The sequence below is a fragment of the Lontra canadensis genome, unplaced genomic scaffold (genome assembly GCF_010015895.1).
Source record: "Lontra canadensis isolate GAN:19392208 unplaced genomic scaffold, GSC_riverotter_1.0 scaffold43, whole genome shotgun sequence".
Taxonomy (NCBI): Eukaryota; Metazoa; Chordata; class Mammalia; order Carnivora; family Mustelidae; genus Lontra; species Lontra canadensis.
In genome coordinates, this window is record NW_022631037.1 from 3,603,003 (window position 1) to 3,625,922 (window position 22,920).

General features: G+C 50.7%; 1 protein-coding gene across 2 annotated transcripts in view; it reads left to right on the top strand.

Moving 5' to 3' along the window:
* Nucleotides 1-21,627, top strand: part of RNF43 (ring finger protein 43) — a 63,912-nt gene extending 42,285 nt beyond the window's left edge. For both annotated transcript variants that reach the window (XM_032871952.1, XM_032871953.1), the window contains 8 exons: nucleotides 5,642-5,764; nucleotides 12,761-12,835; nucleotides 12,947-13,078; nucleotides 13,710-13,814; nucleotides 15,113-15,274; nucleotides 15,779-15,881; nucleotides 16,761-18,110; nucleotides 20,927-21,627. In XM_032871952.1, coding sequence (XP_032727843.1) covers nucleotides 5,642-5,764; nucleotides 12,761-12,835; nucleotides 12,947-13,078; nucleotides 13,710-13,814; nucleotides 15,113-15,274; nucleotides 15,779-15,881; nucleotides 16,761-18,110; nucleotides 20,927-20,970 — 2,094 coding nt within the window. In that variant the 3' untranslated portion in view covers nucleotides 20,971-21,627. The remainder of the gene's footprint in view (nucleotides 1-5,641; nucleotides 5,765-12,760; nucleotides 12,836-12,946; nucleotides 13,079-13,709; nucleotides 13,815-15,112; nucleotides 15,275-15,778; nucleotides 15,882-16,760; nucleotides 18,111-20,926) is intronic.
* Nucleotides 21,628-22,920: the final 1,293 nt, after the last annotated feature.

A 22,920-nucleotide genomic window follows, 5' to 3' on the forward strand; every position in this document is an offset into this window, starting at 1 on the left:
CCTGGAAGTCATCACCAATGTTTCAGGGACTTGTTAAGGAATGTAAAATTAGGATGGCCATGAGTTGGGAGGAGGCATCATGTTTTCAAAGTAAAATGGAAATTATTCTTAATTTATTATGATTATTTTTTACATTATCCTACTTCTTTCATTTCTTCTGATTTCAGCTATGTAATTCTGGACATGTTACTTAAACTTTTTTTTTTTTTTTTTAGTTTTTTTAAAAATTCTGGTTAGTTAAAATAAAGTGTGATATTAATCTCAGATGGAGAATTTAGTGATTCAACACTTCTTACAACACCTGGTGCTCATCACTTAACAAGTGCCCTCCTTTATCCCCATCACCTATTCAGTTCATCCCCACCGCCCCCCCACCTGCCCCCAGTACCATCACTTCTCTACAGTTAAGAGCCTGTTTCCTTGGTTTGTCTTTCTCTCTCTTCCCCCCCCCTTTGCTCATTTGTTTTGTTTTCAAATTACACATATGAGTGAAATCATATGGTATTTGTCTTTCTGAGTTGTTTTGCTTAGCGTAATGCTCTCTAGCTCCATCCACATCATTGCAAATGGCGAGATTTCATCTTTTTTTTTTTTTTTTATGAGTAATAGTCCCTTGTGTTCCTATACCACATCTTCTTATCCATTCATCAGTCAATGGATACTTGGGCTGTTTCTATAATTTAGCTGTTGTAGATCATGCTGCTGTAAACATCAGGGTGAGTGTATCCCTTTGAACTAGTATTTTTGTATTCTTCGGGTAAATACCTGGTAGTGTGATTGCTGATTGTAGGGTAGCTCTATTTTTAACTTTTTGAGGAACCTCCATACTGTTTTCCAGAGTGGCTGCACCAGCTTGCATTCCCACCAGCAGTGTAAGAGAGTTCCGCTTTCCTCACATCCTTGTCAACATCTGCTATTTCTTGTGTTGTTGATCTTAGCCATTCTCACAGGTGTAAGGTGACATATCTCATTGTAGTTTTGATTTGCACTTCCCCAATGATGAGTGATGACGAGCACCTTTTCATATGTCTGTTGCCCATGTGCATATCTTCTTTGGAAAAATGTCTGTTTATGTCTTCTATTTTTTAATTGGATTATTCATTTTTAGGGGGTGTGGAGTTGTATAAATTTTTTTTCTTCAAATATTTATTTAAATTCTAGTTATTCAACACACAGTGCAATATTGGTTTCAGGAGTAGAATTCAGTGATTCATCACTTACATACAACACCCAGTGCTCATTTTAACAAGTGCCCTCCTTAATGCCCGTCACCCATTTAGCCCACCCCCACCCATCTCCCTCCATCAACCCTCAGTTTATTCTCTGTCTAAAACAGTCTTTTATGGCTTGTTTCTCTCTCTCTTTCTCACTTAAATTCTTTATATATTTTGGATACCAACCCTTTATCAAGTAGGCCATTTGGAAATATCTTCTCCCATTCTGTAGGTTGCCTTTTAGTTTTGTTGATTGTTTCCATCACTATGCAGAAGATTTTTATTTTGATGTAGTCCCAACAGTTTATTTTTTATTTTGTTTCCCTTGCCTCAGGAGACAGATCTAGAAAGAAGTTGCTATGGCTGATGTCAAAGAAGTTACTGTCTGTGCTCTTCCCTAGGATTTTTATAATTTCAAGTCTCACAATTAGGTCTATAATGCATTTTGAATTTATTTTTGTGTAGGGTGTAAGAAAGTGGTCCAGTTTCATTTTTTTGCATGTTGCTGTTCAGTTTTCCTAACCCCATTTGTTGACATTCTTTTTCCCATTGGATATTCCTTCCTGCTTTGTCAAAGATCAACTGACCGTATAGTTGTGGGTTCTTTTCTGGGTTTTGTATTCTGATCCATTGACCTCTGTGTCTGTTTTTGTGCCAGTACCATACTGTTTTGATGACTACGACTTTGTAATATGACTTGAAGTCCACAATTGTGGTGCCCCCAACTTTGTTTTTCTTTTTCAAGGTTGCTTTGGATATTTGGGGTCTTCTGTGGCTCCAGACACATTTTAGGACTGTTTGTTCTAGCTTTGTGAAAAGTGCTGGTGGTATTTTGATATGGATTGCGTTAAATCTGTAGATTGCTGGGGCATCTGAGTGGCTCAGTCAGTGAAGTGTCTGCCTTTGGCTCAGGTCATGATCTCAGGGTCCTGGGATCGAGCCCCAAATCGGGCTCCCCGCTCGGCAGGAAGCCTGCTTCTCCCTTTCAAACGCCCCCAGCTTGTGTTCCCTCTCTTGGTGTGTCTCTCTCTGTTAAATAAATAAATAAAATCTTTAAAAAAAAAAATCTTTAGAGGCGCCTGAGTGGCTCAGCAGGTTAAAGCCTCTGCTTTTGGCTCAGGTCATGATCTCAGGGTCCTGGGATCAAGCCCCACATCGGGCTTTCTGCTGAGCGGGGAGCCTGCTTCCCCCTCTCTCTCTGCCTGCTGCTCTGCCTACTTGTGATCTCTCTCTCTCTGTCAAATAAATAAATAAAAATTAAAAAAAAAATTTAAAAAATATTTAAAAAAGAACAAGTGAATCTGTAGATTGCTTTAGGCAGTATAGACATTTTAACAGTATTTGTTCTTTTAGTCCATGAGCGAATGTCTTTCTGTTTCTTTGTGTCATCTTCAATTCTTTCGTTAGCATTATAATTTTCAGAATACAGGTGTTTCACATCTTTGGTTAGGTTTATTCTTAGGTATCTTTTGTTTTTGGTGCAATTGTAAATGGGACTGATATCTTTTTTTATTTTTAAAGATTTTATTTATTTGAGAGAGAGAGAGGGAACACAAGCAGGGGCAGAGGGAGAAGCAGGCTCCCCACTGAGCAGGGAGCCCAACATGGGGCTTAATCCCAGGTCCCCGGGATCATGACCTGAGCTGAAGGCAGACGCCCAACCAACTGAGCTACCCAGATGCCCTAAATGGGATTGATTTCTTAATTTTTCTTTCTGCTGCTTCATTATTGGTGTATAGAAATGCAACAGATTTCTGTACACTGATTTTATATCCTGCGACTTTACTGAATTTATGTATCAGTTCTAGCAGATTTTTTGGTGGAGTCTTTTGGGTTTTCTATATGTAGTATCGTATCATATGCAAACAGTAAAAGTTTGACTTCTTCCTTGCTGGTCACTTAACCACTTAATGCCTCAGTTTCATCATCTTTAAGATGGAGACAGTAGTTTCTAGAACAATCATCATCATCACTAGCATGGACAATGGAGGGTTGACTCTGTGTTCATTTGGAGTTACGTGACTCCAGAGGCCAGAGTCAGATAGATCTGGGTTCTAATCTTGTGTGACCTTCACTTCCCTGTGCCTCAAGCTTCATTCTCTTCTTTAGATGGGGATGATCACAGCTACCTCATAGTGAGATAGCATCTAGAGGGCCTGGTATGCAAGAGGCATTGACTAATGGCTAATTTCCTCCCCTCCCCTCCTCCATAGCCTTTTCAGGACCAGACAAGTCTGGTGACTCTGACACTAAGTTTTCCTCCTGAATCTCATCAGAGGCATCCTACAGTACGGCACCGCTTTGTGTACGCTGGTTCCCTCTGCAGAGGTCTGAGGGCAGAGTGGTGGTTAAATATTTGCACAACTTTCTCTAAAGACAACTCTTCTCTGAGGTGACCTACCCCCTCAGTTGACCCCCTGGTCCATGAGAGGCATGCTGGAGTTATCTGAAGAAGGCTGACCATGGGTCACAGCTGGAGAGCAAGCCAAGGTGGACTCCCACAGCTTCAATCTGTCACCTGAAGGGGGATCTCCCACCTCTTTGTTCTGTTGGAACAGCTGCCTTCTGCCTCCTGACCACCCCAGACAGTTTTCTGTCATTACCGAGGAACCTTCTCCAGTGCAATTCTGTAGTCTCTGCTCCTCAGTCTGGAGCTTGCTGACCTTTCCAGTCTAGTCTCCTGCCTTTCCTTCCCCACCAGACCTGATTGCTGGAAGTCCCTCCCAGACCCCTGCTGATGCCTCCACACTGGGCATAGGCTGTGCCTCCTCTGCCAGGAATGCGTCTTCCCCCTTCCTGTGGGCCCAGCGGGTGAGCACCACCTGCTCAGAATCCAAGGGAGCCCTGAAGCCCGCCGTCCTGCAGGCCTTTGCATGAACCTGTGTCATATCACCCTACAGTGTATTTGTAACTTGTCTTCTGAGCTTCTTTAAAGCAAAGAGCCCATCTTATTTATTGTTGGATCACACAGGGCCTGGCACCAGGGAGGCCTTCAGTGTTGGTAGAATGAAGAAATGAAGGGATGTTTGGTTGGACAAATGGGCGGACAGACAGACTAATGGGACTGAAGCGAGAACAACCCGAGCTCTGGCTGGCCTTTTTCCAGGGTTTGGTAGGGGGATGTGCGTAACATTTCTCCACACTAAACTTTGGTCACCCCAGACTAGTACTCCTTAAATTCTGGGAGCAAGAATGGCACTCCCATCTCAACACCCCCTGCCCAAAGATGTGTATTCACAAGACTGGAATTCAAAGCTAGGTGGTGTCTGTGTTTGAGAACCCACTATGTTCAGGTAACTGCAGTGACAGTGAGAAGAAGTAGCATGACAGTGCTCTCAGAAAGTGACTGTGCCCGTAAGTCCCTCACCGGCATCGTCATCTTCAGAGATAGCCTCATAAATTCAAAATGCTGTCTGGTTCCTCTGATGCTTCTTTCTGGAAGTCCTTTAGACTTCAGCAGCAGTGGACAGGGGAGTAGGCATGCCTCCCTCATGCAGAATCCCCTTTCTTGCCACATACACTCAGTTTCCACGCAAGATCATACTTTATCTCACAGCACTCTGGGAAACTTAGACTCACGTGGGCCTTTGAGTCACCTCGCGTATACAGAAGGGCACCCTTGTCCCTCTGCTCGGGGGATCCTCTGGTCTGTCAGCACACATTGGGCCCACTTGCCCCTGAGTCACTGCTCCGCACCAACTGGGCTAGGGACACAGGGTCCCAGACTGGCCCCGCCATACCCTCAGAGCAGAGGCGCTGGGTTGGCCCCTCTCTACTGCATTGCTGCTGAGGACAGGATGAGCCCCTAGAAAGTGTGATGTTCAAGGCTGTTAGCCAAGCCTCACTCTCCCTGCCCGTGCCTGGCTTCATCCCAGGATGGGCCCAGGGCAGGGGCAAAGGGAGCTATTGAGAGGAACGAGGCAGTGCCGAGTGAGAAGACCCAAGCCATGTGAGAGCTGGGGATCTCAGGGGGCACCCAGGGGCTTTCAGGGGATCTCAGGAGGCACTGGTGGCACCCAGCTGCCCTGGGAGAGCATGGAGGGAAGGCAAGGTTCTGAACGTGCTGATGTGGGCTCTTAGCCTGGGGTTTTGGAACAGGTAGAAGAAGTAGGAGGTTAGAGAGGCTGGGGCAGTGTGAGGGTTGTTGGAGTGGCTCTGCAGCGGACTCTTCATGGAGGTCCCCCTTTTGGACACCCTCCTGCCTACCTGCTCCCTGCCTCCGTGTGTTCTTCGCCCTGGCACCCTGGAAATGACAACTGATGGTTACTAGTTTCCTCTGAGGCCTTCAGATGAGAAGGCCTGCTCTTTCATACCACTAGGAGACCTGCCTTGTCCCTGCCTGGAACAGTGGGCAGGTGCTTGGCTCCTGCCACTTACCACTTCCCCTCTAGCCTCCCTAACCTCTCCCTCTCTCCCTCTCTCTGCAGTCCCACCCCCTGTACCTGTGCAATGCCAGTGATGACGACAATCTGGAGCCTGGATTCATCAGCATCGTCAAGCTGGAGAGTCCCCAGCGGGCCCCCCGCCCCTGCCTGTCCCTGGCCAGCAAGGTGGGTTCACACCTGCCCCCACACACGCTCTGAACTTCACCCAGCTCTAGGCCGTGAGAGGCCCCTTTGTTCTCTGTCCCCTTGCTGCCTAGGAGAGATGGGCCCAGTTCACTCAAGTTTTCCTAACTCATGATGGGTCTGAGAGGGGTGGAAATTCAAATTCCATCCTTTCCCCACCAACCACCCTCTACCAGCAGAACCTGTCATCTAAGGCATGCTGCCTGCCCCATATCCTCCCCATCACCTGGAAGTTCCTAAACCCCTTTCCCTGCCCGGATCAGAGCAAGGAGGGGCCAGTCGAAGGGCTTTTCCACCTCTCAAAAATTTTAACCGAGCATATGCAAGAATAGCAGAAGCAGATGCCATTCATTGCCCTATCCCTAAACAGTTCCCATTCTTCCTGCAAGATTGCAAACCAGTGGCTCCACATTTCCATGGGACATCGCTGGCTGGAGCTGGTGGCAGCTGCCGCCTCTCCACCGTCCCGGGCTCTCGGGTTTGCCTCGCTCCTCCCTGGCCTGCTACCTCAAAGGCCCTGTGAACATGTGCATTTGTGATGCCTGCTCTAATATTAGTTACCGTTCTCTGTGCGCTGACCGTGGGCCAGGTGGGACAGATTCTTTATGTATCATCTTGTTTACTTTGCACAACAGTCAGGAAAGCTAGACATTTTTATTCTCTATTTGACGTATGAGACAAGTGAGGGTCAGAAAACTTAAATAACTGGGGCACCTGGCTGGTGCAGTCAGTGGAGCATGCGACTCTTGATCTCAGGGCTGTGAGTTCAAGCCCCACCTTGAGTGTAGAGAGTATTAAAAAAATAAAGAAAGAAACTTAAAAAAAAAAAAAAGAACAAGAAAAAACTAAGTAACTTGCTAGGGTTACAGAGCTAGGAAGGGGTGGAGCTGTGATTTGAACTGAGCCTTGTCTACTTCCCAAACCTGGGCTTTTAATCTCCTTGCGCTGTTGCCTCCCATTCTGGCCAGGAACACTAAATGCATATGAGAAGATTCTCATGGTGACCTAAGCCAGAGATTAGTTAGATTCTATGCGGGTGAGTAAGGTCGGCTTAGAGGAAGGGGTCCAGCTCCCTGGTGGGGTAAAAAGAGGAAGCTGCGTGTCCCAGCCCCTGTGCCTGCTCATTGTGCCTGGGCCCAGATCCCCCTGGGGGTTTCCTGATCCTCCCGAGGCCTGCTTCCTGAGCCAGGAGTCTCAAGGAAGCAGCCTGGGTTCTTCCACGAGCCCACGGAGGGGACAGGGATGTGGGCAGGATTCAAACGTGGCCCCACACGTGGGTGGAGCGTCTGCCAGGCTGGCCACACCAGTGCAGAAGGGGGCCAGGGGAGGATGTGGGAAATGGGGGCCAGGACACACCAGGAAGGGGGAGAGCATGGTTTCAGTGCAAGACTGTGTGGGTCTTGGGGCATCTGGGTACCTCGGTTGGTTAAGTGGCCGATTCTTGGTTTCAGCTCAGGTCATGATCTTGGGGTGGTTGAGCTCAAGCCCCACGTGGAGCCCCCGTTCGTTAGGCTCGGCGCTCAGTAGGGAATCTGCTTCAGGATTATCTCTCTCCCTCTGCCCCTCCTTCAAAAAATAAGTAAATCTTAAAAAAAAAAAAAAAAAAGAAGAAGAAGAAGTAGAAGAAGAAAAAGACTATGTGGGTCTTTAACAGCAGCAGAATTTTGTTAGATTGAAGCTACCCTGCTTCTGGCTATTCCATTTCCCTTGCTTGACAGAATATGGGCAAATGCCATTCATTTATTCATTTGGTAGACGAGTACCTAGTGTTTGGTAGTACGAACATGAGGGCAGAGAGAGAGAGAGAGAGTGTGTGTGTGTGTGTGAGAGAGAGAGAGAGAGAGAGAGTGCATGTGAGATGCAGGCGTGTGGGAGGAGAGAAGGGGGAAGAAGGCCTCAGAGAAGCTCCACTTGTCTTCTAAAGCCGGGTATGATCTCCCATACTGTGAACACTGGGCCACGTCAGGACGCCGTCCACACGGGAGGCTTCCTTCTCCCCCTGGGAGGATCGCACTCCTGCAGGAGAACTGAGGCACGTGCGCAGAGGCTAGGAAGCAAGGAACATGAGGGGAGTGCTCTTTGAGGCACTTAACCTTATTGTGCCTTTGTTTCCTCTGCCATAAAATGGGGCTTTTATTTTCTACCCCAGTGATCATTGTGAGGATAAAAATGATATATGTCAAGTACCAAATAGTGCCTGAGCTAAAACAAACACAGAAACAAAAAACCATTAGGGATTTAGAAGTGCCTTGGCCCGACCCTGGGACCTGCCTTTCTTCCACAGCTTTGGCAGTTGCCGCTTAGCCTTCCTCCCCTGTACTCGCTCCTCAGCTGCTTCACACAGGGCTTCTCCTCTCCCTCATCTCTGTGGGCGTGCTCTAGCCCTGTGTTTTCCAGCGGGGCAGGTCCAAGGCTTCCCTCACACCTCATCCTTTGGCCTCGCCAAGCAGCTCCTATCTAGGGCCCCCTGGCCCAGAGGAGGTCTGTGAAAGTAGGAATGGAGGTGTCTGAGCTACTTCCAAGATTTATAAGTCCCACAAACTTAATTAAAATATTTATTTATTGCTTTTGGTTATAAGTTATCTCATAGGAAGATGAATTATACATAACAAATGCAGTTAGTTTGGTAAAACATTTAAAAAAATATGGCTTGGGGGTGCCTGGTTAAGCCCCTGCCTTCCATCAATTAAGCATCTGCCTTCAGCTCAGGTCATGATCCTGGGGTTCTGGGATCGAGCCCCTCATTGGGCTTCCTGCTCAGTGGGGAGTCTGCTTCTCCCTCTCCCTCTGCCCCTTCCCCTGCTTCTTCTCTCTCTCGCTCTCACACTACCTCAAATAAATAAATAAATCCTTTAAAGAAAATTTAAAAAATAACAAATATATGGCTCATGGGAGGCATAGGGAAAAGGTGGGTTTTAGCGATAAAAGTTTGAGAACTGCTGACTTCCATCGGCTCTGCTCTGGAATACGGATTAGTGTTAGTGCTGTCATCACTATCGACAGAGCTGGGGGTCTTGAGGTGACAGCCCTGGGCCTGAAGCCCAGCATGTCCACTGCCCCTCAGCGTGATCTGGACACTTTAGCTCACCTCTCTGGGCCTCTTGTTTCCTCATTCGTAGACAGGAAATAATAATGGAACTTACATCAGAAAGTAATTGTGAAGATTTCATGGGACAGTGCAGATGGAGGCTCTCAGCCCCATGCCAAGCACATAGGAACCACTCAATGATCACATTTATCACTATTGTCATCACTGGGACCATCATCCCATGCTTTCAGAGTTAACAAGATTGGTTTTTTTCTTTTACTGGTACTTCTCTTGATCTTTTCTGAAACCCTCACCATAATTTTTCCGGACTCTTCAGTTCCTGTCGCTGCCACCCCCTACCCCTATCTAGTCATCCAAATTGGTTTCTGTTTCTCTATGAGCAACTCCACAGCCATCCTTGTGATTACCCAGGCCCCAGTCACCTCGTGCCTGGACTAGAGCAGTGGCCTTTTTCCTGGTGGAAGACAGCAAGGCCCCGCCTCTCCTACCATAGAGGCCACGACCTGGTAACCAGGTACTTGGAAGACTGAAGTCCTGAGTGGGAATCCTGCCTCCATTGCTTATCAGCTTTGTGATCCTGGGCAAGTTGTTTGGTGTCTCTGAGCCTCAGTTTCTTCAAATCAAAACTGATGACTGTCTTGTAGAGTTGTGAGGAATAAATGAAATCATGTACCCAAAGCATGTAGTGATAGCTGATATGACAATAACTAATACTTCAGGGACACTGACTATGTCTGAGGTACTACTGTAAGGTTTTCTGTTTTGTTTTGTTTTTGGTTTTTGGTTCTTTTTTTTTTCTACTGTAAGGTTTTATGTGGATTAATTTATATAGTCTGCAAAACAACCCTGTGAAGTAGGTCCTATTATTATCCCCAGTTTACAGAAAGGAAAACTGAGGCATACAGCAGTTAAGTGACATGCTCAAAGTCTCACAGATAACAGTCAGTAGGAAATTCCAGACTCAAACCTGAGCAATCTGGGCAGAGTGGGTCTCAATAAAGGTTATATCCTTTCTATTTCCTCCTACCCTTGCTTTCAAGCCCAGATGAATTCCACCTCTTCTACTGAATCTTTCCTGACTGGCCCAGCCCAGGTAGCCCATTAGGGGCAGAAATCCCTTGCTTCTGGCATGCTGCCAGGGTCTCTGTCTGTGCTTTACACACCAGTTTTCACAGAGATGCTTTGTGGGGAGGGGGAAACCAAGGCTCTTTCCTAACTCCACCCCCATCCTCAAACTCAGCTCACTTTTACTGTGTATTGTGTCAGATTGTGTGTGTGTGTGTGTGTGTGTGTGTGTGTGTGTGTCGGTGGGGGTGGGGTGGTGGAGGGAAGGGCTTTATCTGGGCACTACCAGTTTATTTCATTCATTTGTACTCTAGAACGTTATCAGCATTGTATTATGTATATGCCTTGTCTCTACAACTAGAAAATGAGTTGTTCTAGAAGGCCTGGCCTTCCCTGGCTTGGTGCCCTGGGCACAGTAGGTACTCAGTCAGTCTTTGATGAGGAGGAGATGACAGAGACTTGCCTTTGTGTCTGGAGAGGAAACCTACAGCCCAGAGAGGCGTAGAGGGTTGTGTGCAATTCCTGCAGTGTCCTGGTTACAGGGGCTAGAGGCCATGGGCAGCCAGCAAGGGGGCTGGTTGACTCTTCGCAGCTCCCAAAGAGATCCCTGTGTTGTTTTTGTGGAGCCCCATCTTTCCATGCAGAGGGCCTACCCACCCTCTCTACCTTCCGGATTCCAGTCTCCCAAGAAGTACTCCTTTCGTTCTCTCTCTCCCACTTTTGGGGTGCAGGTGTTCTGGAGGGAAGCATGGACAGCCCCAGAGTTGGCTGCCATCTGGCCCCAAGCCTTGCTTTTTGATTCCTAGAACTCTGGACACAGGTACCCACTGCCTGAAAGTCCTGTTTGTTTCCCCTGTTGGCCAGTACGCTCTCTTTGATCTCTTTTACAGCTTCGTAATTATGGGCTATAATGGGCTGGGGTGTTTGAACATCAGGGTAATTACTTTCCACTTTTCCTACCCCAATCCTTCAAAGAGGGGGACAGTGGGGAAAGTAAGAAATTCTCTGGAGAAAGAAGGCTGTGCCCTTCCCTCATGCTCTTCCCAGCCTGGGCTGGGTATAGGGTCTCAGTCAGGGCATGAGAAACGTGAGGCCTTGGCAGTATGGGGATCCAGGAGTCTCAACTGTTTCACTACTGGGGTGACTCCCCACCAATGCCTTGGCCAAGGCCTGGACTGTGACATTAGCAGTGGAAGTTCCTCTTGTCCTCTGGGGCTGCTCCGGGACCATGGCTTGGGCATTTCTGAAGAGTGGAGAGCTTCCCTTTGCCTGGGGTCCTCTAGTTGGGCTGGACTTCCTGGGTGTAAGTGAGCAGGAGGACAAGGAAGGCTCAGACCTCTCAATTTCTTCCGCAGTATCATTCCGGAGTCCTGTAAATTTCCAGTTGGTTAGACTGTGGAGCCTGAGCCTGGGCTGGGCCAGGATGCTGCTAGTCCAGTCCCGGGACTTAGCAGCTTGGGGGGAGGGAGGGAGGGAGGAAGGGGGAAAGTTACCCTCATGACCCATTATGGGCCCCCACTTGAGTGTCTCCACCACTTTCCAGGGCTTCCCTGCTTGTAAGCTGCCAGTTCTGAGGGGCCCAGGTCCCTGCTGCCTCCTGGGGCATGAGGAGCAGGGGCGAGGAGTGAGGAGCAGGGGCGAGGAGCCACTCCCCACTCCCTGCTCCCAGGCCTGCCAGGCAGGAGACCTGCCTGGACAGGCTCTCCCCAGGGAAAGAAAGCCGAGATCAAAGGCCTGAGCGTGTGAGTGAGCCCCAGCACTGGCTCCTCCGCCTGCCACTGGGGCTGGCAGAGGGATTAACTCCTTCTGTGCCTGCAGCTCAGCCCCAGAGACTCAGCAGGCCCCTGGGGGCACAAGGTCCCAGCCTGATACCCTTCCAAGATGAGCCTTGGCTTTGGGGAGGAAAGCTGGTGAGTGGCGATGCTGGGCAGGGCTGCCCGACGCCAAGTCACGGCAGTATCTGTCCTGCTCCTTTGCCCTTGTGTCTCCACCCACCCCTTGCCCTTATCTCTCTTCTCTTACCCAACACCCAGAGCTGCTAGATTTTTGCCTTTTTACTCTTTTTGGCTCTACTCTGTTCTGCCTGGCTGCCTGGCTAGATTCTGCTGCCCCAAGCCTGCACACACAGTTGTGCCCTTGTGAGAACAGCCCTTTGGGTCCCTCCCCACCAAATCTCCAGTGCCACCTCAGGGACAAAACACTGGATGGGGACCCCTTTAAGTCCTTGAACTGGAGCCAGGAAACGTGTCAGCAAACTAGAGTGTGGCTGGGAGAGAGACACCAAGAGATGGGCTGAGCCCAGGGCTCTGCCACAGAGACCTTGGGTGGCAGCAGGGTCCCAGGCCTTTGGGGGATGCCCACAGGCTCCTCTTGGCAGGCAGGGTGGGACTGTGGAAAGCCCAGCTCTAAAAGGAGCTGTCTTTTCTCCCCTTCTCCCTCTCTGTACTGGGGACTGGTCACCCTTCCCCACTCCCTGGGGGTGCTGGTCATTCCCTGCTTTCTGTTATCCCAGCTCTTAGTGAAGGCAGACTTGGGGTACTCTGAGAGCAGGGAGATGTCTTATTTGTCCTTAGCTCCAGAGCCTAGTCTACTACCTGGCACAACTAAATTCTTGTTAAGGGTTTATTTGATTACAAAAGTTAGGACTGAACGTTGTCCTCGAAGGCAGTGGGAGCTGGGTGCGCTCCTTGCAGGACAGGGATCCTAGTCCCACTGCCGCCTTGCAAGTGTCATACAGGAGTGTGCAGAGGTATGGTGTGTGCGATGCCCGAGGAAGGGATAGACGTGGGAGGGGGGAGGCCAGGGCCTGGGTGGGCTGTGTCCTGCTTTGACCGCAGGGGGACCACTGTTGTGTGTCTCTGCAGGCCCGGATGGCGGGGGAGCGAGGAGCCAGCGCTGTCCTTTTTGATATCACGGAGGATCGAGCTGCTGCTGAGCAGGTACCCAGGGACACTGGGGTGTTTGAGGGGGCTGGATGGAGGGAGATCAAGTCACCTGGGGAAAGACAAGTGAGGACGCAGCAGCCCTTGTGGGTACTCTTCCTCCTGCAGTTGCAGCAGCCCCTGGGGCTGACGTGGCCAGTGGTGTTGATCTGGGGTAAGGACGCCGAGAAGCTGATGGAGTTTGTGTACAAAAACCGAAAGGCCCATGTTAGGATTGAGCTGAAGGAGCCCCCAACCTGGGTAAGCACGCCAGATCTCCAGCCCCTGCCCTGGCACCCATTCTCACCTCCATTTCTTCCTGTGGCAACTCCTGTCAAAAGCCCTTGCACTCCTGGAGCCAAAGAGAATTCTGAAACCCTAACCATTCATCTTCACATACCAGCTGTGTGCTTCTGGACACGTTTCTTCCCCCTCTGGGCTTCATCTGCAGAATGAGAAGATTAGGCCCCTGAGTTCTAAAGTTGTTTTCAGCTCCATGGTTTCCCTGCACAGAGTAGCAGAGCCAGACTGACACCCTGGCCCCCAGCCCCTGATCCCTGGCTGGTGTCTCTCCACCAGCTGGAAATCTCACCCAGGGGGTCACTGGGAGGCTGCCACTCTTCAGGGGGGTCCCTTTCCTCTTTCTCCCAAGCAGATGGGTCTTCAGAGAGTACCTCTCCCAAGGAACATCTGGAGAACCCTCTCCTATGCATGCCCGTGGGCAGAGAGGGACCACTTGGCACCCCCTGCAGGTTCCTCCCTACCTCCTCCCCACTGCTAGAAGACTCAAGGGGACCTCTGGCTCTCTGCCTCCCAGGCACGTGAGCTTCTCCCAGATTGGCCCACCTCCTTCCAGAAGTATGACTCTCTCAATCTCTGCTCACTTCCCCAGCCAGATTATGACGTGTGGATCCTCCTGACAGTGGTGGGCACCATCTTTGTGGTCATCCTGGCTTCCGTGCTTCGCCTCCGGTGCCGCCCCCGCCACAGCGGGCCGGTGAGCTGGGTTGGGGGGCACTGGGGGGGCGGGGGGGTGGGCATGTTCCTGTGTGGGGGAGGATAAAGGAGTGGGAAGGGAAAAGGGGAGGAAAGAAGGTGCCCTTAGGCTCTTGAAATCATTTACATCTAAATACCCTGGTCTCTGACTTGTAGAGCCCCTCCATGGAGGTTTGCCCATTCATTTATTTATTCAGCAAAAAGAGCTCCTGGAGGGGCCAGGTGTTGGCAAGAGCAGGGTGAACAAAAAGACAGAAGATCCCTTCCCTCAGGGAGCTTTCATTCTAATGGGAAGCTTAGACAATAAGCAAAATAAACAAACTATGTGGTATATTTGGATGGTGGTATGTGCCAGAGAGAAAAATAAAATAGAAGAGGGAAGAGGGAATGTAAAGGGAAAGGGTTAATTTTTAAAAAGCGAAGCCAGAGAAAGTTTCACTGGGGGGATGGCATTTACAGGAAAGACCCTAAGTGGGTGAGGAGGTCATCTGTGGAGGTATTTGGGGAGAGCGTGATGGGACAGAGAGCCCAGTACAGGCAAAGGCCTTGAGGCAGAAGTGTGCCCAGTATGTCTGAGGAACAGCCAGGCAGCCAGGAGGCTGGAGTAGAGTGAGTGAGAGGTGAGGACAGGGGTTTGCTGGACTGCGGAAGCCATTGACAGGACAGTGTTTTTCACTCTGGGTGAAGTGGGAGATACGAGAAGATTTTGAGCAGAACCAGTACCATGATCTGAATTAAGTTTTGTTTTTTTTTTTTAAAGATTTTATTTATTTATTTGACAGAGAGAGGTCACAAGTAGACAGAGAAGCAGGCAGAGAGAGAGGGAGGGAAGCCGGCTCCCTGCTGAGCAGAGAGCCCGATGCGGGACTCGATCCCAGGATCCTGAGATCATGACCTGAGCCAAAGGCAGCAGCTTAACCCACTGAGCCACTCAGGCGCCCCTGATTTAAGTTTTAAAGTGGGGAAGGATGGGTGTGTGGTTGGGGGGTTAATGGGATTAGGAATGCCATTTGATGGGCCTATTAGATATCCAAGTTAAGATACCAGGCAGGCAGCGGGATGAAAAACTTCTCTTCCAGCCCATCAAGGAAAGGAAGGCTTGGTGGTATGAATGGGGGTGGGGTAGGAAGGCTTGGCAGAGCCGGGTATGAGCTTGAAGGGGACAGACACCTAGGAATAGTCAGTGGGCTGTGTGGTCTCACTGGGTGACTGGGAACCCAGTACAGTCCTGGGGTGAGGGACAAGGAACCCTTGGGCAAGGAGCCCTTGCCCTAGTCTGAGCCCCAGCCCTCTTCCCAGGATCCCCTTCAACAGCGAACCGCCTGGGCCATCAGCCAGCTGGCCACCAGGAGGTACCGGGCCAGCTGCGGGAGGGCTCGGGCTGAGTGGCCAGACTCGAGCAGCAGCTGTAGCTCAGCCCCCGTGTGTGCCATCTGCCTGGAGGAGTTCTCTGAGGGCCAGGTAAGGCGGGCCTCGAGCTTGCCCTTTGTGACGTGACTGGGCCGGGGAGGGACGCTTGCACAGGAGGCTGGGCAGGGCACTGAAGGCTGCTTCCCTGGTTGCATCTGTACCCTGTGTATCTTGCATGAGGCAGAGGGAGGCGACAGCCCTGATCTCTGGCTCTTTCCTTGGTCTTCCAGGGACGGAGAGCTAGGCCTTGTTCGGTGTGGCCACATGCCAGGCTTTGCAGTGGGTGCTTCAGAGCCATGATCTCCTGTCAGCCTCATGACAATGCCCAGTGGGGGTAGATTTTCTTTTTATCCTCATTTTAGAGCAGAAAACTGTTAAGGAACTTGACCAAAGTAATGCAGCCAAGTGGCAAGAGTCAGGTTGACCTGACGCCAAAGCCCTTACCATTTCTAGGCTACTATGTGGTATTTTACAAGGTCACAGCAAGAAGGGGAGGCCCCATTTTACTGCTGCAGCTACAGGTAACTTTGGTTCGGACCCCCTTGTGTTCCACAGGAGCTACGGGTCATTTCCTGCCTCCATGAGTTCCATCGTGTGTGCGTGGACCCCTGGCTCCATCAGCACCGGACTTGCCCTCTCTGCATGTTCAACATCGTAGGTAGGAGGTGGGCTGTGCACTCTGCTGTGTGCTGGGGCGGGGGGGTGGGTCTGGGATGAGGCTGCCCTCCAACGGAGCGTGTTGCCTTGAAGCTGAGGGGAATGCTGCTCTCCCTTAACAGTTCTTCAGGCTGTGCACTGCTCAAGGGTACTTCCTACGAAGGGGGACAAACCACAGTTCACATTGTAGACTTCTTTGTTACTTTAAAAATCTTTTTTTTTTAAAGATTTTATTTATTTATTTATTTATTTGTCAGAGAGAGAGAGAGAATGCGAGTGCACAAGCAGGCAGAGCAGCAGGCAGAGGCAGAGAGAGAAGCAGGCTCCCTGCTGAGCAAGGAGCCTGATGTGGAGCTCAATTCCAGGACCCTGGGATCATGACCTGAGCCGAAGGCAGTGGCTTAACTGATTGAGCCACCCAGGCGTCCCTAAAAATCGTATTTTTATAACAACTTTGTTGATTCCAAATCTGGGTGGTTTGTGTATTTATAATTCTGAGTTTCTGGCAATAAAGTATCTTATTCTAACAAAACCAGGATAGTATGGAAATTTCCTGAAAGATGAAAGTGAAGTATCTTGAGGAAAGAGAGCCTTTTTCTAATTTACCCAAAGGTATGCTACAGGCCAGTGGTGGCCCTGAGTGAAAGAGCCCCAAATGGTTTGGTGGGAGGAGTGGGGATGGACATACAGAGTGGAACCCCCAGGGAGAGAGACTAGCTGGAAGGAGCCAGGGCGTCCCAGGGCACAGGCAGATTAGGAATGTCCTTGGTCCCCCAACTCTGACTGAACATGCAGCTACGTGGGCTTGAATGGGGCCGCTGCAGCCACCCTCCAACAATTCATGGAGTCAAACACCCGTGCTCTTGGTTCTTTCTTCCAGAGGGAGATTCGTTTTCTCAGTCCCTGGGACCTTCTCGCTCTTACCAGGAACCAGGCCGGAGACTGCACCTCATTCGCCAGCATCCTGGCCATGCGCACTACCACCTGCCTGCTGCCTACGTGCTGGGCCCTTCCCGGGGTGCAATGGCTCGGCCCCCACGACCGGGCCCCTTCCTAACCTCCCAGGAGCCAGGCGCAGCGCCCCGGCACCACCGCATCCCCAGAGCCGCACACCCCAGGGTTCCGGGAGAGCAGCAGCGCCTGGCAGTGGCCCAGCACCCCTACGCGCAGGGCTGGGGGCTGAGCCCGCTCCGACGCACGTCGCAGCACCCCTCGGTGTGCCCAGCACCCGCACGTCGGGCCAGGCCTCACGACAGCAGTGGCTCTGGAGAGAGTTACCGCACCGAGCGCAGTGGCTACATGGCCGACGGGCCCGCCAGTGACTCTAGCTCGGGGCCCTGCCATGGCTCCTCTAGTGACTCAGTGGTCAACTGCACAGACGTCAGTCTGCAGGGCATTCACGGCAGCAGCTCTACCTTCCGCAGCTCCCTGAGCAGTGACTTTGACCCCTTGGTGTACTGCAGCCCGGAAGGGGAGCCCCGGGGAGAGGAGACACGGCCCTGCGTGACCTCCCGGCCCCGGTCTTTGGACTCCGTGGTGCCCACAGGGGAAAGCCAGGTTTCCAGCCACATCCACTACCACCGCCACCGGCACCACCACTACAAAAAGCGCTTCCAATGGCATGGCCGGAAGCCTGGCCCAGAAACTGGGGTCCCCCAGGCCAGGCCTGCCATTGCTCAGACACAGCCCCAGCCAGAGCCACCTTCCCCTGATCAGCAGGCTGCCAGATCCAACCTAACTGCCCCTTCAGGGCAGCTCCCCAGCCCACAACGGCCCAGGACCCTCCCGGAGGCAGCCCCGGGCTCAGCTGATGCCGCCAGCCCCAGTCCCAGCAGCCTCTTCCATTTGCAGAAATCCAGCCTCCCTGTTCGACACCCACAGAGGAAAAGGCGGGGGGGCCTCTCAGAGCCCACCCCTGCCTCTCAGCCCCAGGACTTAATGGCTCACCCAGCTTGCCAGAATTTCCCCCATTACGGTACCAGCTTGGCGTACCCTTGGTCCCCGGAGACCCACCCGTTGATCTTTGGGCCTCCAGGCCTGGACAGGAGGCTGCTGCCAGAAAGCCCAGGCCCTTGTTACTCAAGTTCACAGCCAGTGTGGTTGTGTCTGACTCCACGCCAGTCCCTAGGACCACACCCACCTGGAGAGGGGCCTTCTGAATGGAGTTCTGGCACCCCAGAGGGCAGGCCATGCCCTTACCCTCACTGCCAGCTGCCGCCAGCCCAGCCTGGTGAGTTTTCAGGGGAAGAGGGTGTGGTGAGGAGTGGATACCGGAGGTTTCTGCAGGATGGGGGAAGTCAGCCAACGAGGGGGTTGACAGCAGCTGAGAAGGGTGCAGTGGGGTAACATTCAAAATCCTGAACAGCAGGCATAGTGCAGGATGCTGGCCTAGGTACTCTGACTCTGCCAGGTGTTGGTCCTTTGGTTGCCAGAGCAGAGGGCGGTCTCGGGGGAAGCGCCAGTGTGGAGGAAACATCAGATAGCACTTGCTGTGGTTTGAGGCAGCAGCTCAAATGTAAGTGTTTCAATATTGTAATAATTAGTCAAGCTGTGCCCACAGTTCAATTATCAGCTTTAAAGATTTATTTATTTGAGAAGGGGAGTGGGGAGGGGCAGAGGGAGAGAATGTTTAAGCAGACTCCCTGCTGAGCGTGGAGTCTCACATGGGGCTTGATCCCATCATCCCAAGATCCATGAGCCAAGCAGAAGCCAAGAGTCAGGGGCTTCACTGACCGAGCCACCCAGGCGTCCCCAGTTATAAGCTTTAGATAACAAAGAAGGCCAAGAAGTGTTCCTTGCTCTTCAGGGACAGCATGGAGAAGTACTTACTGATAGTTGTAATCCCAGCCAATGTGAGGACTGAGGGGAAATAATTGCAGATATCTGTAACACTAAGCCATATGAGAAGAGCTATGGAAATTATTTTTAAAAAGGCGGTGGGGGGGTGAAGAAAAGAAAAAAAATCATGGGTGGTTCCCAGCAACCCTGGGGGTCCTTAGGTTTTCTCCTCTCCCCCTGAGGTAAAAGAACAACTAAGGCTTCCCTTCTGAGCACCCTTGTTAATAAGACCAACCTTATTCTCCTGGGGCCTCAGTGCATCCCTGATAATTGTATTACAACCAATATGGATAATGTAAATCCTCCATTTTAATGTGGTGTTTATTTGCTCAAATCCTCTTCCTTCTCCAGAGCAGCCTCCCTCCTTTTCCCCCATCTTCTCCCATGGTTTGGATGACACAGCTCTTTGCCTACAGCTCTCCCTAGGCACCCCAAAAGGGAACCCAAAGGTCCTGTAATATAAGACCTCTCAGTCTAGGAACCCTACAGTCAAGACCTAGAGCTTTTATCATTCATTCATTCATTCATTCATTTCTTCCCTCCTTTTTTCTTTTCTTTTCTTTTTTTTTTAAAAGATTTTTATTTATTTATTTGACAGACAGAGATCATTTGTAGGCAAAGAGGCAAGCAGAGAGAGAGAGAGGGAAGCAGGCTCCCTGCCAAGCAGAGAGCCCAACGCGGGGCTCGATCCCAGGACCCTGGGATCATGACCCGAACCGAAGGCAGAGGCTTTAACCCACTGAGCCACCCAGGCACCCTTCCCTCCTTTTTTCTTCCTGCGTTCGATGCTTGCTATGGGCTAGGTTCCAGGCTAGGCGCTGAGGACATGGAATTTGTCAACCGGGAGATTGGTCTATGCGGTCAAAGGCACGTACACAGTGACAGTAGAGAAGACCATGGCTTCCTTGGAGCCATGTAAAGCAAGCTTTGGTCATGTGTTTGATGATCCATTTGGAACCTGTCACGTGGGCTCTCTCGCGGCTACTGGAGCCAGACCAGCACCTCCCCTCTCTCCTATACATAGAACTGGTTTGGACACCTCCCTCTTCCCTGCTCCTCAAATCCAGTCAGCACCAGGTTCTGTTAACTCTGTCCCTGAGAGCTTTTTTACCTTCTCCTTCAGAAGAAGGAGACATGGGGGCACCTGGGTGGCTCAGTGGGTTAAGCCTCTGCCTTCGGCTCAGGTCATGATCTCAGGGTCCTGGGATCAAGTCCCGCATAGGGATGTCTGCTCAGCAGGGATCCTGCTTCCCTCTCTCTCTCTGCCTGCCTCTCTGCCTACTTGTGATCTCTCTCTGTGTGTGTCAAATAAATAAATAAAATATTAAAAAAAAAAAAAACAAAAGAAGAAGAAGAAGGATACATGGTCCCTGCCCATGTCTTCGATGCAGCCTAAAGACCAAGGCAGGAGCCTCCTAGCTCTTCCTTCCCCTCTTACAGGGCCATGAAGGCTGGGCCCTGCTCACCTGCTGCTGCCAGGCTCATCGTCTCTAAACAAACTGTACAGAAATTTCTACATGTTGTTTTGTCCACAGTAAACAAAAACAGAGCCTGTTTGGCCTTCAAGGCTCTAGCACCGACTAGCCCCTGTCCTCCTTCCTCACTTTATTTTTCAGTCTTCCCCTTCCCTTGCCAAACCTAGTAAACACTTCTCGCAGTCCCTGTAACCCAGAATATTCTGCTGCCTTCCTCTTCCCAGAAATCCAGTTCTTACCCATTTCTGCCCGACTAGCTCATTTATCTGCACTTTCAGGAAGCCCTTTCTGATTGCTCCACTTGAACATGATCTGTCCCCTTTCCAGGAAAGGTCTTATGATCCATCCTGTCCCACTGCATAATTTCCCTTTGCATGCACACCCTCTCTCCTACAAGATTGTCAGGTCCCCGCTTATTCTTCTATTTGGCATATGGTAACAGACCAGATTCACAAGTGCTTAATAAGTATTTACTGGGTTAATGAGCAAATAGTAAGTAATTATAACACACTGGTTGCTATGTATGTTTCTCTTTCTTGAGCTTTCTTGTTTTTCTCTCCCCTTTATCCCAGCTGGGGCCCCTCCCAGCTTTCAATCTAGTTGCCCCTTCTGGATACATTCCCTGCTCCTCCCTCTCTGTAGTTCTCTCCCAGCCATACTGTCTTGCAGGTGGGACAGGAAAGCAGCTGGCCTGACCCTCAGTGACCTCTTTCCCTCCTCTCTCTAAATGCAGGCTCGGAGGAGGAGACTGAGGAGCTGTGTGAACAGGCTGTGTGAGATGCTCAGACCTAGCTCCAACCAAGAGCGTACTTGGATGACTTGGCCCTACCTGGCACAGAGTGAAGAAAGGACCTCAGAAAACACCCCTCTTTTGGGCCATACTTCCTGGCACCTCCGGAAGAGGAGTGGTGGTGGTGGGTGGCAGGTGCTCCCTGCTCCCAGCGCTGGACATTGAGTGCAGAACGCGTCTGCAGTCAGCAAGCCTGTGTCCAGTGGGGCAGCCAACTACTCCCTATGTGGGCCGGCTCCCAAAGGCTGTCTTTTGAGAACAGGAAGCTGGGTATGGGTGGATAGATGTTATAAAGGTGCTGCTGTTTTCCCCAGGCCCAGCAGGTCTTCCTAGTCCCAAGCCTCATGTGCACACCTGTCAAGGGTCCTTCTTACCTCCTCTCTTGGGTGAGTCCTGCACACCAGCTTTGACGCCTTGGTAAAGCTGCTGCATCAGCAGCAACCTCGGCTTGTGTCATTTTCCTTCTTTGCAAACAGATCAGGAACGTAGATGAGCCCTGAGCCCTATAAAGGGAGACTGTGCAGCTTCTCCAGGCAGTACCTGCCCTGGTGCATAAGGGAGAGTGCTCTTCCCTTCTTGTCTTTAATTGTCATATCCACTCCATTAAGTCAGAGGGGAGGCTCTGGGAAGCCAGGGTGTGGAGATATGTCTTTAAAGCAGTACAGCGCCCTGAAGAACCTGGGATGAAGTCTCCGACTTTCAAACTCCCTCGTCACTCTAGCAGCTCCAGTTCCTCTGGGGCTTGGGAGTGGGGGTAGTGGGGGAGGGAATAATTCTTTCCTGGAAGTTGCCTATCTCAAAGTCCCAAAGTAGGTGGAAAGAAGAGGATTTCTGCTGGACTTCATCTAGAAGAGGGAGGATGGAATGAAGGTAGAAAAGACAGAATTACAGCTGAACAAGGACAATGATGAATTCTTTTCTCGGAGTTTTCTCTCAGAGCAGGGATGAGGAACAGGGGAAAACAAAGGAAAAGCAAAGTGGGACATTTGGGTTTAGATGGCTCCAAGGCCCCACTTCCCATGATAAGCCATACAGACCAGGGACACCCAGGAAGGTGTACATGCAAGAGGTTGTGCATGCAGGACATCTGGCCCGGGTAGCTGGCACCGAGTGGGCAAGGGCTGAGGGGCCCCCTGAGGGTGACATTCACCCCAGGACAGCTGGACTATTGCTGGCTCCTCAGGCATTATCCCATTTGGAATGTGAATGTGGGAGCTACGTGGACACAGGACCCTACCTGGGAAACTTCTTCCCTCAAAGTCAGTGGGGAACTAGCACCTAGGCACCCACATGGGTATTTATATCTGAACCAGACAGAAAGACGCTTGAATCAGGCACTATGTTGAGAAATGTATTTATTTGCTAATATATTTATCCATAAATGCGGTCTTGTCTCATGGTTTTGTTCTGTCATGACGGTCACTCACGGTAACGGTTTCATCTTCTACATTGACAGAAGTAAATTATTTCTGGTATCAGAGGTTAGGCTCTGACTTAGGAAGGGATAGGACAGAGTGGTGGGCTAGGCAACAAGCATTGGTTTGTATGCCCCTAAAAGCATGGTTTAGTGAGATCAGGAAAGGGAGGAAAGCATGACTGGATTCTGTGGTCCAGTTGCTATCTGTATTATTATTGTACCTTTTACTTCACACTCTTGTGATGCTTCAATGACTTTGTAACCTGTAGCAAATACTCTGTGCCTCACTTTTCCACCCATAAAATAGGCCTACTTCACAGAGTAGTGGCAGGGCTCCCCAGGTAAGAGTGAAAGCATGTTTGGAGGAGTTAAGTATCCAACGCTGGAGAACATTCTAACCCCAGTCATAGAGCCCATCTGAACAAAGCATAGCAGGGGCACAAACAGCAGTCCCCCCAGCCCCCCTTGAAGAAGCTCTGTTTCAGTTCGGAGGCCTGGTTGGGAGGACAGAACATCGGGG